At 51.2% G+C, this 17180-nt stretch overlaps 2 protein-coding genes across 21 annotated transcripts in view; one reads left to right on the forward strand and one right to left on the reverse strand.

Annotated features, from left to right (window-relative positions):
- The first annotated feature begins 1249 nt into the window (after window positions 1-1249).
- On the forward strand, window positions 1250-8495 carry DMAP1 (DNA methyltransferase 1 associated protein 1). Of its 2 annotated transcripts, none has more exons than XM_009207040.1 (11): window positions 1250-1329; window positions 1489-1638; window positions 2148-2239; window positions 2501-2696; window positions 6139-6297; window positions 6409-6576; window positions 6877-7062; window positions 7227-7298; window positions 7623-7695; window positions 7836-8128; window positions 8376-8495. In XM_009207040.1, the coding sequence occupies exons 2-11, from the start codon at window positions 1534-1536 to the stop codon at window positions 8433-8435; spliced, it is 1404 nt and encodes a 467-aa protein (XP_009205304.1). In that variant the 5' UTR covers window positions 1250-1329; window positions 1489-1533; the 3' UTR covers window positions 8436-8495. The 2 variants fall into 2 exon arrangements, with proteins under 2 accessions (XP_009205304.1, XP_009205298.1); XM_009207034.4 differs by having other exon boundaries at window positions 1258-1362.
- Window positions 8496-8907: 412 nt separating this feature from the next.
- ERI3 (ERI1 exoribonuclease family member 3) overlaps window positions 8908-17180 on the reverse strand; it is a 135902-nt gene continuing 127629 nt past the window's right edge. For all 19 annotated transcript variants that reach the window (XM_017960907.1, XM_021940768.1, XM_021940759.2 and 16 more), the window contains one exon: window positions 8908-9458. In XM_017960907.1, the coding sequence (XP_017816396.1) occupies window positions 9376-9458 (83 nt within the window). In that variant the 3' untranslated portion in view covers window positions 8908-9375. The remainder of the gene's footprint in view (window positions 9459-17180) is intronic.

Consider the following 17180-nt stretch of genomic DNA (forward strand, 5'->3'; position numbering starts at 1 on the left):
TAACTACAACTAGGGTCAAGTGTTTCAGGCAGCCAATTGCTCTGTCCCCTTCTGGCTCTAAGGACCATTTCCTTACCCTGTGGACAATTTCTGCTGTAAGACTGTGGCCTTCTCTGGAAACTGGAGCTCAGTGGATCCATCCAGGAATGAAGCCCAGGTACAGGTATGTACCTCCAGGCCTGGTTCTCCAAAGTTTTGGGGCCTAGTCAGGCTTGTGGCTACAGTTGTTGCATCCCCTTGTCTTCTCCAGGCCAGAACAGGCTACAACACTTAGAGCTAACTTGTGCAAACTGTCTGCTCCTCTAGTCCCTGCTGGGATCTTTGGCAGGTCTTGACTTGGGGTCTGGCCTTCTTAATGCCTTAACAAGCCCCACCCTATCCCCCAGGCTATGTGTCCTTCAAATTGAGAGGCTGGTTTGCAGACTGCTGAAGCTGGGAGCTGCTTTCCTTGTCCCTTCTGCCCTTCCTCAGGACCTCCTGTCTGTCTCTCTCTTTCCAGGAAGATCCCCAGGTTTATTCCCTTGAAGGATACTTCTAAGCTGCTTCCTGCTTGAGGCTGTGTTTTGGGCTTCTTTGTAACCCAAAGAGTGCAGCTAGCTCCTGTACTAGTGAAGTTCCAAGAAGCTGGCCTCCAGGAAAGCCCCACGAGACCACAACCCACAGATATTTCCATCAGAGGAGGTTCAAATGAGGGCCCACACCTTACTCCATTTTGGCAGCCGCCTTAGGAAGCTCTGCCTTTATTTCTTCACCCTTAAGCTTATCACAGTTTGAAGTTCACCTCCTTCATCTCTTCACCTCCAAGCTTAGCACAGTGCGGAGTACATAGTAGCACTAAATGAAGGGGGTCAATTCAAATCATTAACTCATTTAATAAAAAAATAGTAAATGTCCCAGGCACTGTGCTAATGTTTTACACGAATTCTTGGTTTTTCATTCACACAGGTGCCAATACAATTTCCATTCTGCAAATGAAGAAAAAGGCCCAGAGAAATTAAGTTACTTCCCAAAGTCACAAAGTTCTGGTATCTCTTTTCATTGCCTGAGATGCAACGGAGCATCGTAGACGGAAAATGCCAGAAAGCAGGCAGTGCACCAATGAGAACGGGCTCGCGGGAGAACCAAACGGTGGCAAGCTCAGCACGGCCAGTAGCTTTCGCCCTCGGTTGCCAGTCGGCTCCGTTTCCTACAACACCGACCGGAAGCGTTTCTGTCGACCGCGTTTCGAATGAGCACCGCCGGAAGTTTCTGCCGCGGCTTTGCGGGGACGGGGGAGTGGTAGTGGGGGCTGCAGCCGCTGGACACGGGTGCGGAGGTTCGAGGGCCCAGGTGGCTGAAGGGGCCGTTAGGAACATCCAAGCGGTGGGACACAGGCAGAACCCTGACCTGACCTGGACCACCCTCGTCCTCTTGGCCCCCCTCTTCACCTCGCCTCCGCTTGGCTCTGGATTGGCCCCGCCCCCTGACCTGAGCCTGGTCCTCCCTCAGGCAGTGACCCTTGACCTCCGGTGGCTCCCCCCTCTCTCAGGCGCGATGGCTACGGGCGCGGATGTACGGGACATTCTAGAACTCGGGGGTCCAGAAGGGGATGCAGCCTCTGGGACCATCAGCAAGAAGGACATCATCAACCCAGACAAGGTAACAGGGGCACCTGAAAGCATTGGCTAGGGGAGAGTAGGGGAGTGAAGATGGGGAGGAGTGACAACAGAAGAGAGATGGGGCAAGGGATGGGTGCTACACTTATAGTGAGTTGGGCGATAAAAGGGGTGACATAACAGGACACAGAATGTATGTCATCCTTGATGGGAGGGAGTAGGTGGGACATCGTGGGAGATGGTGGGACCAAGAGGGTATGACACCTCTGAGAGAGGAGAGGACCAGGCAAGTGTGATTTTTGCTGCAAGATATTGTTGGGGAGAAATCAAGACATTGTAACAGTCTGAGAGTTGGTGGAATGGGCAGGGGACTGCTCTGATTTCGGGGTAGGGTGGTGTCCCTGGGAGGGGGGTTTCTGTGCCTTTACAATGTGTCAGTTTGCCTGTCATTGACCCTGTAGGTGCTGGTTTTTTCAGGGATTGAGCTGGACTAAAGAATTGTCAGGAAAGGGAGTCTAGGCTGTGGTTCCTTTCTGTGGTTTCCTTCCTCAGAAAAAATCCAAGAAGTCCTCAGAGACATTGACTTTCAAGAGGCCGGAGGGCATGCACCGGGAAGTCTATGCCTTGCTCTACTCTGACAAGAAGCAAGTATTGGAATCCCAAGTCCCCCAGGTTTTGGCCCCTGATTCACCTGCCATGCCCCTAACTCCTAGTTTTCTCTTCCAATTCTCTCCTTCCCAGCCAGGGCTCCTGCTTGCTTAGCAGGATGCAGGAGGACCAGAAATCTCTTGCTCCAGGTCATGACTTTCTTGCTATAGGGCAGGGTAGATCAGCTCCCTGGGACAAAAATCTCTTTAACACACCTTCTGATTCTAACCTGCCATCTCCCTAAACCTCACTGCCAGGGATGCACCCCCACTGCTACCCAGTGACACTGGTCAGGGATACCGTACAGTGAAGGCCAAGTTGGGCTCCAAGAAGGTGCGGCCTTGGAAGTGGATGCCATTCACCAATCCAGCCCGCAAGGACGGAGCAATGTTCTTCCACTGGCGACGTGCAGCGGAGGAGGGCAAGGACTATCCCTTTGCTAGGTTCAATAAGGTGAGCTACCTTCATTCGGACACAGGCCAAGATTGCCCTCCCACTTTGAGCCATTTGTGCAAGCTCTCCAGGCTCCTAGGGTTGGCTTCGGGGGCCTGCTCATGCCCAACTGTGATTACCCACCCAGTCCTCATGGCAAATGCATGCAGAGTAGGACTCCATGGGTCTTTTCTGCCCAAGGGATCCTGTTCTTTCCCAGACCTGCTCTGGTTTTTCATGGCTTTTCTTGGTCTTTCAAATGTTGCTGTTCCTCAGAGCTATATCCTAGGTACTCTACTCTCCTTGCTCTGTACTTTCTTAGTATGAACCCTGTGGCTTCAGTTTCCCTCTCTACACGTCACCAATCCAGAGCAGTGGTTCCTTCGCATCCAGTCATTTACTATCTCTTTCTGAATGCCCCACAGGTACCTTACATCAGGTAGGTACCCTGAACAGAACTCATCATGTTCCCTCTGTCAGTCCCAAATCTGTTCCCCATCTTAGTGAATGGCACCATCTTCCACCCAGTTGCCCAAACCAGAAACTTGGGGGATCGTCCTTGACTTAGTCTTCTCCCTTAGTGCTCACAATATTTAAATCAACAGCAGGACAAAGAAGATCGGGAAAACCAACATGTAAGGAAATGGATTGAAGTCTTTCAAATAAGAGCCATCAATAACATGAACCAGGATTTGAATGGGTATGAAGTGAGATAAAGAGTGAAGTTGTAGGTGTGTGGCGGGGGTCCTACCTTAGGATGGTCAGGGAGGGCCTCTCAGAATGCGCACAGTATTTGAGCTAGATGCCAGTGACACATCTATTTATTGAGTCCTGTTGATTCTTTTTCCATAATAAATCACATCTCTGACTATATTCTTCATCCCCTATGCCAGCCCCCTAGTCCAAGCTGAGTTATCTCTGGTCTAGATTACTGTAGCTCAGCAGAGCAGGACCTTCCCAGACTCACCCAGCCAGTGAGAGGCAGAGCTAGATTGGGCTAGGTTTCCTAGTCCATTACTTAAGTCATTGTACAGTGTGGCCTCACAGCTGCTGCAGCCTGGAATAGCCTAGACTTAGAGCCTGAAAGCCTCATTTACGTCTTCTCTAACCAATCTTTGTCCCCAGGCTGGAGTGTCACTTGTTATATCCTATGTATCAAACTTCCCACATGGTACCAAAATTATTTTTTCAGCAGCAGTATGAGCTCTGAGAGGCTAAGACCCCTGCCTGTCATATGCAGCACTGTGTCTCCAGCATAGGTATTGCAGGCCCATGGTAAATATTTGTTGAATGAATGAAAAAATGTCTTCCTCACTTGACTAAGAGCTACTTGAGAGGACTGGCTGCACGGTTCCTGAGGGTTTTTTTTTTCCCCTTCTTCTTCTTTGAGACAAGGTCTCTTTTTGTCGGCCAGGCTGGAGTACAGTGGTGTGATCTCGGCTCATTGCATCCTCCACCTCCAGGGCTCAAGCGATCCTCCCACCTCAGCCTCCCGAGTAGCTGGGACCACTGGCATGTACCAAAATGCCTGGCTAATTTTTGTGGTTTTTTTAGAGACCGGGTTTCACCGTGTTTCCCAGGCTGGTCTCAAACTCTTGGGCTTAAGCGATCTGCCCACCTCAGCCTCCCAAAGTGTGGAGATTACAGGCATGAGCCACCGTAGCTGGTCCTGAGTTGTTGGTTTGTTTTTTAGTTAAATTGAATTAAAATGCATAGGAGAAATACGTAACCAAACCTGGCAAACCAGAGAGACTTCCCAGAGGAGATGATGCCTGAGAGCTCGAAAGGTTGAGAAAGTTATCTAGGTAGAAGGAATGTAGAAGTGGAAGGCATTTCAGGCAAGAGCAAAGATCAAGGGGGAAGTCTGCTATGTTCTAGAAACTGCTAGTCATTTGGCTGCAATTTAGGGTTCATGAGGGACAGTGGCTGCAGGAGGAGGCCAGGTCATTTATTTGCGTGTTCATTAATTGATTTGGTGGACACTGACACGTACAGTGTGCTGAGTCCTAAAGGTGGGAGATGAACTGGACACCCTTGCGCTTGAGGAGTTTGTGAATTATCTAGAAGATGCTTTATCTTAGATGGAGAGCCTCTGAGGATTTTAATAAGGGATAGTTGGTAATGATAAGATATATATTCTGAAACACTAGGACAGTGTGTCTCAAATCATCTGTGGTGAAGGACATTTTTCTATTTTTACTTCCAATCCATCAGAGACTGATAAAGATAATAAAATTATAAAGGCAAAATACAAGGCCATGTTTCCTCATATTAGATTCAACAGCATACAATTACTGTAAAATTGTTATGTAAGTTTTTTAGTGTCTACTTTCGGTTTCCATTCTCATCATAGACCGGGGTAAGTGTAAACAGCACTTGGTTTGCAGACTATCCTTTAAGTAGCACTGTTCAAAGAGATCACCTTAGCTGCAGATGGAGAATTGATTGGAGGAGGACTGAATGAGGGCAGAGATCAGCAGGGAGGCTATTTCTCTGATCCAGCCAAGTGACAGCGGGTAGGCTGGACTGGGAAGTGGCAACAGAGACAGAAATTTTGGAGGTAAAAGCCACAGATTTGGTCAAGGGGAGTTGGGAGTCAAGGGGAAAGATAGGAATTAAGATGCCTCCCAGGTTTCTGGCTTGAGCAGCTGGGTTGGGTGATGGTGATATTGACTGAAATCTGGACTGGAGAAGATAATGTTTGAGGGAGGGCCAAGAGTTCAGTACTGAGGTAAGTTTGAGGTACATGGGGGACCTCCAGTAGGAGATGTCCAAAAGGCGACCAGTTTTGGAGCTGGTTGTGGTCTTTAACTGAGAAGAGAGACTTTCCTGATCTAGTCTAGCATTGACTCCTTCCTTGGGTCTCTGACAGACCCAGCTGGTGGTAGTGCTGTTTGTCTCTGGGGGAGGTCTGTAGGATTGGGGGTATGGGAGAAGGGAGGAAGGGGCATTGGCAGGGCTGCCTATGTTGGGAGTAGGATTCAGGCCCAGCTTCTGTAGAGATGCCTGACCTTGGCAAACTCTGGGGGAGCAGCAAGTCCCATTGTCCCCACTGGGTGGCAGTAGTGCTTCAGACAAGAGTTATATGGACTAGGGGCTGCTGGGCCTTTCTCCAGGTAATTAGCCATCTGTCCTACTTCAGAGTTGACCTTTGGACTCCACAGAAGCACTTACATGTGGGCCCCTCACCTTAACCATGGGGGCAGGAGTGTGTGTCCCATGACTGAGGCTCTGGAGCTGGAGACAGTGCAGTTGCTCCTGGAATGAATCAGGGGGAGGCTACAGTCCCAAACCCTGCTAGGACCTCTAGTCAAGCAGACAGGTTCTTTCCTCACTCCATGCTGCAGGGGCACAGGCCCAGGGGCTGGCAACAAACAGGAGGAGCTGTGGTCACTGGGGGCTGGAACCTGCTAGACATGACATGATGTGGGCATGCCCCTACTGTGTCCCTCTGTGCCAGCAGACTGTGCAGGTGCCTGTGTACTCAGAGCAGGAGTACCAGCTTTATCTCCACGATGATGCTTGGACTAAGGCAGAAACTGACCACCTCTTTGACCTCAGCCGCCGCTTTGACCTGCGTTTTGTTGTTATCCATGACCGGTATGACCACCAGCAGTTCAAGGTGAGCCACTGTGCATTTGCATGTGTGCCCAGCTTCTCTAGCAGGCCCTTTTATGCCATCTCTTCCACATGCCCCTGAATGTTCATTCCTCTACCCTGTCTTGCTTCTCAGAAGCGTTCTGTGGAAGACCTGAAGGAGCGGTACTACCACATCTGTGCTAAGCTTGCTAACGTGCGGGCTGTGCCAGGCACAGACCTTAAGATACCAGTATTTGATGCTGGGCACGAACGACGGCGGAAGGAACAGCTTGAGCGTCTCTACAACCGGACCCCAGAGCAGGTTAGCCCAAGGCCACATACCTGTCCTCCATGCCCCAAACCCCTTGCCCATTGCCTCCATCCTCTGTACCCCTCAACTCCCACTCCAGGTCCCCCTGCCTCTCACTGATACCCTATTAACTGCCCCAGGCCCATTCCTACCTCTCATGGGCCATCCCCCCTGCTTTTCATAGCCCTTCACCTCCCTCATGATCCCTTACTTCTCAGATTCCCTCACAGACACCCCAGCACCCCATCACCTCCGTGTCTACCCTCACTCCTAGAAGTGCCCTCACACACTTTGCATCCCTCACTTTTCCAGGTGGCAGAGGAGGAGTACCTGCTACAGGAGCTGCGCAAGATCGAGGCCCGGAAGAAGGAGCGGGAGAAACGCAGCCAGGACCTGCAGAAGCTGATCACAGCGGCAGACACCACTGCAGAGCAGCGGCGCACGGAACGCAAGGCCCCCAAGAAGAAGCTACCCCAGAAAAAGGAGGCTGAGAAGCCGGTGCGGAGGCTCAGCCAGCCCAGCTCAGGGTGGAAGGGTCACCTGGCACAAGGCCCCACCCCAAGTGGAGGGTTCTGAGAGCACCCAGTGCTGATGGGGTGCTGGGACTAACCCTGGGCTCTCTCCCTGTGACACCTTGATCTCCATAATGCCTTCTCCCCTAGGCTGTTCCTGAGACTGCAGGCATCAAGTTTCCAGACTTCAAGTCTGCAGGTGTCACGCTGCGGAGCCAACGGGTACGTGAGTCACCTCCTTTAGCATGTTTGGGCCCTGGGTTCTGCTCTGGGCTCCATGTGGCCCAAACGCTGAAAGCAGGTGGGGATGGAGCGGTAGGAGAGATTGCTGCAGACAGAGGTGGCCTTGCCAGGATCTCAGTGATGTGGCCAGGCTAAGGTCACAGCTTTCACTATATTCAGCTTCCTGGCTATTTCCTTTTCTGGCCCATAGTTAACCTCCATGTGTCACCGTCTCTTCCACACCTCTTTCCCACTGCCTTTTGTCCCCTTCATCCCAAGTCTCTTGTGCCTGGGAGAGGCTCAGCTTGCCAGCTTTCATTGCAGATGAAGCTGCCCAGCTCTGTGGGACAGAAGAAGATCAAGGCCCTGGAACAGATGCTGCTGGAGCTTGGTGTGGGTGAGTGTGGGGACTGGGCCCCACAGGGTGTACCCACCCGAGGCTGTGGATAAAGGCTGGGCACGGGGAGGGGAGTTCACGTGGCTGGCCCTCTACCACACCTGAGCTCTGGCCCTGTGCTGCCCGCCACCTGCCTGCAGAGCTGAGCCCGACACCTACGGAGGAGCTGGTGCACATGTTCAATGAGCTGCGAAGCGACCTGGTGCTGCTGTACGAGCTCAAGCAGGCCTGTGCCAACTGCGAGTATGAGCTGCAGATGCTGCGGCACCGTCACGAGGCACTGGCCCGGGCAGGTGTGCTGGGGGGCCCTGCCACACCAGCATCAGGCCCAGGCCCGGCCTCTGCTGAGCCAGCAGTGACTGAACCAGGACTTGGCCCTGACCCCAAGGACACCATCATTGATGTGGTGGGCGCACCCCTCACACCCAATTCGGTAAGTCTGGACAGGCTGGGAGGCATGCCTTGGCCCTGCGAGTGAGCGCATGCACTTGGGTGTAGGGGCTCCTCTCCCTCTAGTACCTGCAGCAGGGATGATCATCACTTCTGTGTGGGTCTGAGACTGAGGGGTAGGAGTGGGTTGACCAGTGGGTGTCCTTGTCCCTGAGCACGTGAAACACATGCACTAAGCCTGACTCAGGCCTTGGGGGTTACTGACCTTAATGCCTTCTGTGTGTCCTCAGAGAAAGCGACGGGAGTCGGCCTCCAGCTCATCTTCTGTGAAGAAAGCCAAGAAGCCATGAGAGACCCCACGGGGTGCGGGCGACGCTGTTATGTAAATAGAGCTGCTGAATTGGACCAGGCTGCTTCCTTTCCCTTTCCTTCACTTCTGATGCCCCTAGTGGGAAGGGTGGGCCAGGAGGGGATTGTCACAGCCACTCCACAGGGTGGCAGGTAGGTTTGCCTGTGTTCAGGCCCTTTGCAGCTCTCTGACCACTAACCACTATGAGTTTCACCCAAACTCCTGCACCTCAGAGCACCTGTGGTTTACACTCAAGATGGCTTTGCACACAGCCTGTACTGATAGTCCCCGCACTGCCACAGTTGTGTGCATATTGAGTGAGGGTGTCACAGGTGCTGCAGTGACGGCCAGTCACACACGGATGGCCTTGTGCACAGAGGCAGTCTGGAGCATGCTCTACCTACCTTCACATCCTGACAGCTTTGGCGCAGCAGCAGCCTCACATACACAGACGGCTTTGCACACACACCCACTGCCTCGTTTCCCCGACTTTATTCAGTGGCACGTTTACAGCGGGGATGGGGGTAGACACAAGGTGGGGCCTGATCTGTCCTGGAGCCCTGGGGGCACCACACACCATGCACTATGGATGGGAGGGGGCACAGGGGGGGCTTGGTGGCCCCACAGAAGCCTGTGTACCAGGGAGGAGGCGGTGAGTGCCTGGGTTCCCCTAGCCCAGGCCCGCAATGGGAGGGGCTAATACTGGGCTGAGATTGAGGGGTGGGGATGGGGGGCACAAAGTGTCTGCTCCAGAAGGGCCAAGTGGCCAAGCCCTTGCAAGGGCACAAGCCCACGCCAAGGGCACAAGCCCACAGGGCAGCTGGGGGACACTCTGGATGCAGAGCTATGCCACTCTCCCTCTTCCCCTCTGGTGAGGGAGAGGAGGATTCTGGGCTGGGCCAAACAGCTACCCTGTCCTGCCCCATCCTGTCCTCGGCCAATCAGAACGGCTTCGATGTCTGCTTGAAGATGAAGCCTCGATAGGCGAGTGTCTTCATGATGTTGGCAATGTTCTTGCAGTCGTCTAAAAAGGAGAGAAGACATTTAGATCGGCCCCAGATCCTTCCCCTCCATGCCCACAGGTTCTCTTACAAGGGCGGGGGTGGGAAGCAGGGTCAGATTCAGGAGCCACAGGCTTTAGAGAGGGTGGTCCCATCCCCTGGTGGCAGCATCCCTGGCTTCAGGTTGGGCTGGGTGATGCTGGGCCAGCAGGAAGCCTGGTCTCGATGCTTCTCAGTTCCATAATTCATGCTGGAAATTGGCCGGCATGTCCCGCCCCAGCCCCAGCGGTGATGTATGGGCGCCGTCGCAGTAAGAAAAAGGCAGAGTAAATGTGTAATTTCTCCCTTGACGGCCCCCGGCCGCTGGGCGATCCTTCTTGTTGCCGCCGCGTGGGGACGGCCCGTCCGCCACACTCCGTCTTCCCGCCACCCGCCTTGATGTCTCCATTTCATTACTGGGCAGCCATTCATCACACCCACGGCCAGGGTGACTTTGCCGGCACTTTCGTGTGTGTGGAAGATGTGACCCAGGCCATAATCACTAGTGACAAGGCACAAGGCTCGGCACTGCTGGGCCAGGGCCCTGGGAAACACACCTGCCCTGTGTCCTGGGCTTGTGTGCTCAAACAGCAACTTGCCTGGGCACCTGTTCCTGTGCAGCTCCGATAGGATGGGGAGGGTCCAGATTTGTGGTCCTCCTCATAGCCTTGGCCATCAGCCCTCTACCAGACACTCCTGTATACGTCAGCGGAAGCCCTGCCTCTGTCCTAGTAGGCTCAAAGTGGGTGCTAGTCCCTTTTTGGGCCGTTTCTGCCCATACCTTGTGGAATGTCTGCCTGTATTAGACTATCACAAACAGTTTCTCCAGTATTGGATGCTTTCAACTGTCCTAGAACCCTGGAGGCTGCAGGATCAGGCCTCTGGGGCCTCAGTATCATGGACATGGGCCAGGATTTGTTTCACCACTGCCACCACCAGCAGGAGGTGCACCTGCCCAGAGCTTATTCAACTAGAGGAAGCCTAGGAGAGAAGCAGCCTGAGTGCCTTGAGTTTTTCTGTTCAGCTGCCCACGCAGCCACCAACTCATTATCCCCTCACCTGCCTCTTCTCCCATCTCCCTTAGATGCTCCTGGGCCATAACCAGGGCCTCAGCCACCACCAGCCTTCATAGGATCGATGCTGTGATTGTAGAAATATTGTACATCAATGTCATAATCAAGTGTGGGGGGTAGTAAGCTCAAGGTGGGGTCAGGCGTTCTCTGCCTGTCAAGGCCCACCTTTGCCAGGACCTTAGCCTAGGAAGGGGACCCTCCAGCACTAGACAAGGGCAGTAGGAGGCACAGTCTCTGGTCGGCCCACACCCTGCATCACTAGCCAGATCCTAGCTCTGCGGAGCCTGCTTTGGGCAGGCAAGTCAGACAGGGTCCTGTCTCGCAGAGCTCAGTGTGGATGTACCTGCAGTGGATGTGGGCATGGAGAGGTGACACCTTCCCCCAGGGACTCAGGAAGCCGTACGGGCTGGTCTGAGGCAGAACAGTGGGAAGACAGATGGGTGGGTAGTGGCGGCCATGGCAACTCCAGACGTGACCCATCCCCGTGGTTTATGGGCCGGACACGCACCCCGCTCAGCTGAGGCCCCATCATTTGTCTCTCTTAGTGTGTGCGCCTGTGCTGTGGGGGTAGAGGGTGGAGGAGGGAGGGGCTGTGCTAGGCAGTTGACAGGAAGGGGAATGGGACAGGAAGGGGCCTAAGAGGGGGAGGGGTTAGGATGGGGCCCATGGGCTGTGGTGGTGCCAATAGAGGGACTATGATAGGGTGATTTTCTTGCCAAACAAGTCTGGCCCTATCAGGGCACCTCCAATCCTTCCTGTCTCCTGTACCCTAGGGACCATGGCCGCTGTGCATATTAAGAATAAGTCCCCTCGTTATCTGCAATTACCCAGCGGCCACACACCTCATTTCTTCCAGCAGAAAAGAAAATTAGTTTTCTATTGACTTCATCTGGCTCCTCCCTCATTGCTGGACAAATCATTCAATTTGCTTCCCCTGGCCCAAGTGAATGTCCCAGCCCCAACCGCCGGGCCACCAGCCATCCAGTGAGCAAGCACTGATCTCCCACCTGTGCCTGGCCCTGTGCTGGGAGAGGGTCCCCATGTCCCAGTCTCTGTCCTTGACCTCTCCCCACTCTACACACTGGATGACTTCATCTAAATCGTGAGTTTTGGCTACCCCCTGAAGATCACTGTCTCCAGCCTGGACAGCTCCTGGGCTCCACACCACATATTCCTGAACATCTCTTTCTAGATAAACCCTAAACGTCCAGTCATGAGCTAATTTTCTCTCCAAGCTGCTTCTTACCCCTCAACCTGCTATGTTCTCTGTCCCAGTGAACGGCACCATAATCCACCCAAAATGCTCAAAGAAGAAATCTGAGAGTCATGTTGCCACTTTGCCCTCTCCCTCACTCTCCAAATCTAATCAAGTATGAACTTCTGCAGATTTTCTCTTCTTAGTCTCTGCCTAATCATCTTGGATTACAACAGCTGTCCTCTTTCTCCCCCGAATTCATTCTCTTACAGCCAAAGTGATTTTTCTGACATAAATCTGATCATGTTCTTTTTCCTGAAAGCCATTCAATGGCTCTCCTTGCCCTCAGTTTAAAGTCTACACTCCGTAATGTGTCTTAAAGACTCCACAAAAATTGATCCCTGCTATTTCTGGTCTCTGCCATACTCAACCCTCAATCCCTGGACTCCAATCTAAAGGACCCCCACTCACTGTTTTCTGAAAATGACAAAGTGGGTTTTGGAGCCAGAAAGACATGTTTCCAATCTAAACTTCACCCACTGGCTGCATAACACGCAGCAAGGGCTTAGCGTCTCTAATACTTAGGTTCCTCTACTAGGGTGATAATGGCCTTGCTGTTATTGTGAGGACTGAACAAGGTGTTGCACCCGTATCTTTGTACATGCTGTTCTTTATGCTTGGAATACCTCCTCTTTCTGAAGAAAAGGCAAGGAAGCTAGTTTTCTGGAGGAACTAGTGGTGAGAAAGTGTATACAACTGATAGCACAGATGACTGATAGGGGCTGGCAGACTTGGTGAAACCAAATTGGCATTCACTCCAAATTCTGACTTCGGATCCTGTTTACTGGGTATTTCTGGAGTCTAACTTGTTGCAGTTGGCCCACTACAATAAAGAGAGACCAGGGAGAGGAAGAAATTTGCTCCAGTTCACCTAGCAAGTCAGTGGAATGGCAGCCATGGACTTCCAGCTCCAGGCTCTTCTTCCAGCCCTTGAAGCCTTGATTTTTTTTTTTTTTTTTTTTTTAAGTCTATGGCCCTACTAAGTGAGGAAGCTTGGCAGAAGCACTAGAGACAGATCTGGGGCTTTTAATAGGCCAAAAATTCAGAGAGAGCGAGCAGCAGGGTGAGTCTGGTGGCAACATAGTCTCTTGGAAAGTTTTCTGCTTGAAGCTCTGGGGGCCACCTGGGTTAGCAGGCTTGCCTTCCAGGACCTCTCATTGAGCTACGGAGGCCAGCATGAAGCTGCTGCAGGGTGAGAGTGGGGTGGCAGGGAGCACAGCCTTGCACCCACAATAGAGGCCTCCAAGAGTAGGTCTACCTCACCTTCAAATTCTAGAAGGCTAACCTTTGGTTTTGTTTCCTTTTGTTTTGTTTTGAGACAGTCTCGCTCTGTCACCCAGGCTGGAGTGCAGTGGCGTGACCTCAGCTCACTGCAACCTCTGCCTCCAATTCTTGTACCTCGGCCTCCCAAAGGGCTGGGATTACAGGCGTGAGCACCTTGCCTGGCCAGGCTAACCTGTTTTTATGTTTCTGCAGGATCATCAATTTGTGACAAGATGACCCTCTCCTCTTTTTTGGGGCATTAATATTCTCAGTGTTGGAAATATTTTTATATTGCCAGGACCATAATGTGAGGAGTGCAGCTGCATAAATCCCTGAGAGAAGATTAGTGGGGCTAGCACCTAACAAGGAAGGATAAGCTTGTTGGCTGGGCCCAAGGACAGTCAAATGTCTGCCTGACAAAGAATCTGCACACAAAAGAGTTGCTCAGATCACTTAGGACACCCAGAAAGAGCTCACAAAGGGCAAACAACCTGAGGCTGATATTCTCCATTAGTGGTACTTACCTGGGAACTGAGTGGTAGTGGACAGGAAGCAGGGCCTGGACTAGGGAGACCCTCAGGAGGAAGGGGACCCAAGAAGTGAGAAGTCCATTCATTCATGTACTCATTCATTCAGCAAACATGCACTGACACCTTCTGTATGTTCAGTGATCTTGTACCATAATGCTTCTGAGGGATGTGCAAGACTCTGTAGCTCCCTGCCCTCAAGGAACTCAAAGACAGCCCTGTCAGGTGTGCAGTGCTATGAGAAAAGGATGCATGGAAAAGTAATCTAGTTCTGTTTGAGGATTAGGAAAAGACTCCAGAGTTAAGCAGAGGTCTCAGGGGATGGGAGAGGGAGCTAGCCCACCCAGTTAGGGTTGGGGTGAGGAAGGTGTTCTCAGCATAGGCACATTTACGGAGGTGAAATGTGGAGTGTCCAAAAAAAATTTATCAGATGGGTGGGGGTGATGAAGAATCAGAAGGGAGTGTCAAGAGATGAAGCTGGTGGTCAGTGACTGACTAAAGGGAATCCTAAAGAACCCAAATGCTAAACTAAGGAGCTTAAGATGTTAATATTCTGAGAATGATGGACATTAACATGTTTAAGGAGGGGAATGACAGTACCAGATCTGTGTTTCAGAATTACCATCCTAGATGTGAGGACTGGATTAGAAGGATTAACCCTGAAGGCAGGCAGATCAATTAGCAGATTGTACTGTGGTCCAGACCAGAAATAATGGCCCAGAACTAGGCCAGTGGCAGTGGAAATGGAGAAGATCTATTGATGATGTGGGGGAAGTGGATGGAGGTAAGAGAATTTTTAGGAAATAGAACGAGCAAGCCTTAATGGGGGGATTAGGATGGCAGAGGGAAAGCATCTAGGATCTCAGTGCCACTCACTGAGATAAGGCATACCAGGGATGATGCAAATTTGGGGCAGTGATGAACTTAGCTTTGGATAAGTTAAGTCATACTCCTATGGGACATCTAAATTTGTCAGGCATTTCTTTATGGTTTCTAGGCTAATGTCTTCTCTATCTCAGCATTAAACACACACACTTTCAGTTTTTTTATATTAACTTTTTAATCTGTCTGGAATTTATTTTTGTGTGTGGTAAGAAATAAAAACTCTAACTTTTTTCCCCCGATAGCCAATTGTCCTACCACCATTGATTGAACTGTCTACACTTTCCCCATCCTTTTGAAATGACACCTCTATCATATATATAATTCCCATACATGTGTCTGTTGGAGGCAGGAGAGAATGTATGTGAAATGATCAAAGAAGCCGATCAAACTGGGGGAACAGGAGGGACAGTAGGCAAGCTGCTGATCTTATGGGACTAAGAGGCAGTGTGGCCTAAAGGAACATGCAGACACATCCTGAGGTCTGCTGGAGTCTCCACAGGCCTCCTGCCTGCGGAATGCTTAGCTTGGTAACGCACTTTATTAGTGATCTTCAGGACATGGTGAGGAATGAGGCGAGAGTCCATGGAACAGGGACTAGCAGAGATAGGGTAGGGTAGTTGGGAGGTGGTATGGAAAACAGTGCAAGGAGCAGGAACCACGCATGGTAAGGGTGACACAGCAGGATCCCTGGGTGTGTCCACATTCTAGAACCTCAACTATTGCCACATCTGTCTGTCTAGACATCCTGGCAGCAGTAATGCCCTGAGAGCAAAGTGCCAGTGCCTAGGTCTGCTTGACACAGGACTGCCAGATTAAATGCAGCCCCAGCTCCATACAGGACATACTTTTTTTTTTTTAGTACTAAAAATTATTTATCTGAAATTCAAATTTAGTGTCCTGTATTATTTGTAACCCTGTATTATCTGGCAACTCTGTGATGGGGACCCAACAGCTGGGTGCAGTTTAAGGTTTAGCATCAAATGTTAGCTTAGAAGGATGATGGAGGCCAAGACAGTGAGTTTAGGACTGACACAGCAGACAGCCCCAGTATATCCTGCTTCTGGGTTTGAATCCAAACTCCACCATTCAGTAACCATGTGAACTTGAGCAAGTTCCTGAATTCTATTTAATTTCTCTTTGTTTTGGTTTCTTCTTCTCTAAAATGGGAATAATAATAATTATAGCAATAACTTCCCTCAAAATGTTGTTAAAAAGATGAAATGAGTTATTTGTGAAGTGCCTAAAACAGTAGCTCGGTTAGTTATTATTTTTGTAATTCCAATAACATCTAAAAATAATATTATTCCAACAATAATATCCTGATATCCCCACCCCCCTTGTCTCAGACATGGCCTACACAGTCCCGAGCCCTCATTCACGGCCACCTTGGCCCACCTGACACACTTCCTAGACACACACTCCCTTCTCTCCACAGCCATGGCTCCCATAGCTTCCTCCCCCTCCCCCAGACGGGGTCCTTACAGCCTCCACTCCAAAGTGACCCCTTTCAGCCCCTCCCCTCAGCCCCCTCCACCCCACCGAGGTGCCTGGAGGTGCCACAGGCTGATGGTGAAGGATGACGATGGTTCCACAATAAGGGGAAAAGGCAATTTCATCTTGATTAGCAGGCGATTTCTCTCACCGTAATAAGCGCGCTCCAAATAATTAGCGTGTTTTACGTAATAATGAAATTACAGAAATGCAGTCCACTTATTCAAACAACTCACCATTACCATATTTTTAAATATTAGACTTAATTAGAGTTTATCACTTCAGAGAAGTATGCGGACCGAAGATGTTTTTAAAAAAATCCTCATAAAGTGTTTATTAAGCGCTGGTAAAGCTGGGATAATGATGTGTTTGGAAATTAAGGCAATCAAACACTTACCGCCGCTCCTGGAGGCCAGGCATGGAAATGAGGCCATTACACGCCCATTACCCGCCAGCTCACAGCCACTTGGGGGCAGTGGGGTTGGGGGGGGATGTGCCTGGCCGGGAGGGCATGGTGCCCGGAAACCCCTTTGCTAGCATCCCAGAACTGCCTGACCAGTAAGCACAGCATCAAACCCCTTATGTCACTTACAGTACATTTGGCCACCAGGAACTCAACTCAGATTTGGCCAATGGACAGGATTGGTCCCAAATGCCAAAGATGATACCCAAGACCAACCCTTATCCAGACTCCCAGGCTTGGCAGGACATGTCAACTTCATTCAAACCCCAATACAGAATGAGGACAGAAACCACACTGGGTAGCCAGGGAGGTCCACAAGAAGAGGTGGAGGGAGGATCCCACCTGCTGGCTCCAGCCCTGCAGAGGAAGCTACAGGCCCAGACCAGGTGACCACTCCCAAGTCTCGGCCACACAGGAGGAGGTAGCTGGAGTGGTGGGAAGAAACTGAGGAATTGTGCTGTGAGCCAAAGAGACAGAAGAGTCAGGCGCCAGGCTCAAGACAGACATGGGGCCAGAACCTGGATCAGGGAAAGCAGGCAAGAACAGTGGCAGGGACAGTGGCTGGTGGCTCCGGGCCCCATTTATCCCGGTGAATAACTAATTCTAGAATTTATAGTGCTGGGTTTTTGTTCTGTGGCCATTTATATCTGCGAGGGAAGGAAATGAAGAGGCAGCACGGACGCCACATCTTTCTGTGTTATTGCTTGTCTGCCATTTGCAAATCATTATTAATTGTGGGCCCTGGTGGC

Source organism: Papio anubis, chromosome 1 (assembly GCF_008728515.1).
Source record: "Papio anubis isolate 15944 chromosome 1, Panubis1.0, whole genome shotgun sequence".
Lineage (NCBI taxonomy): Eukaryota > Metazoa > Chordata > Mammalia > Primates > Cercopithecidae > Papio > Papio anubis.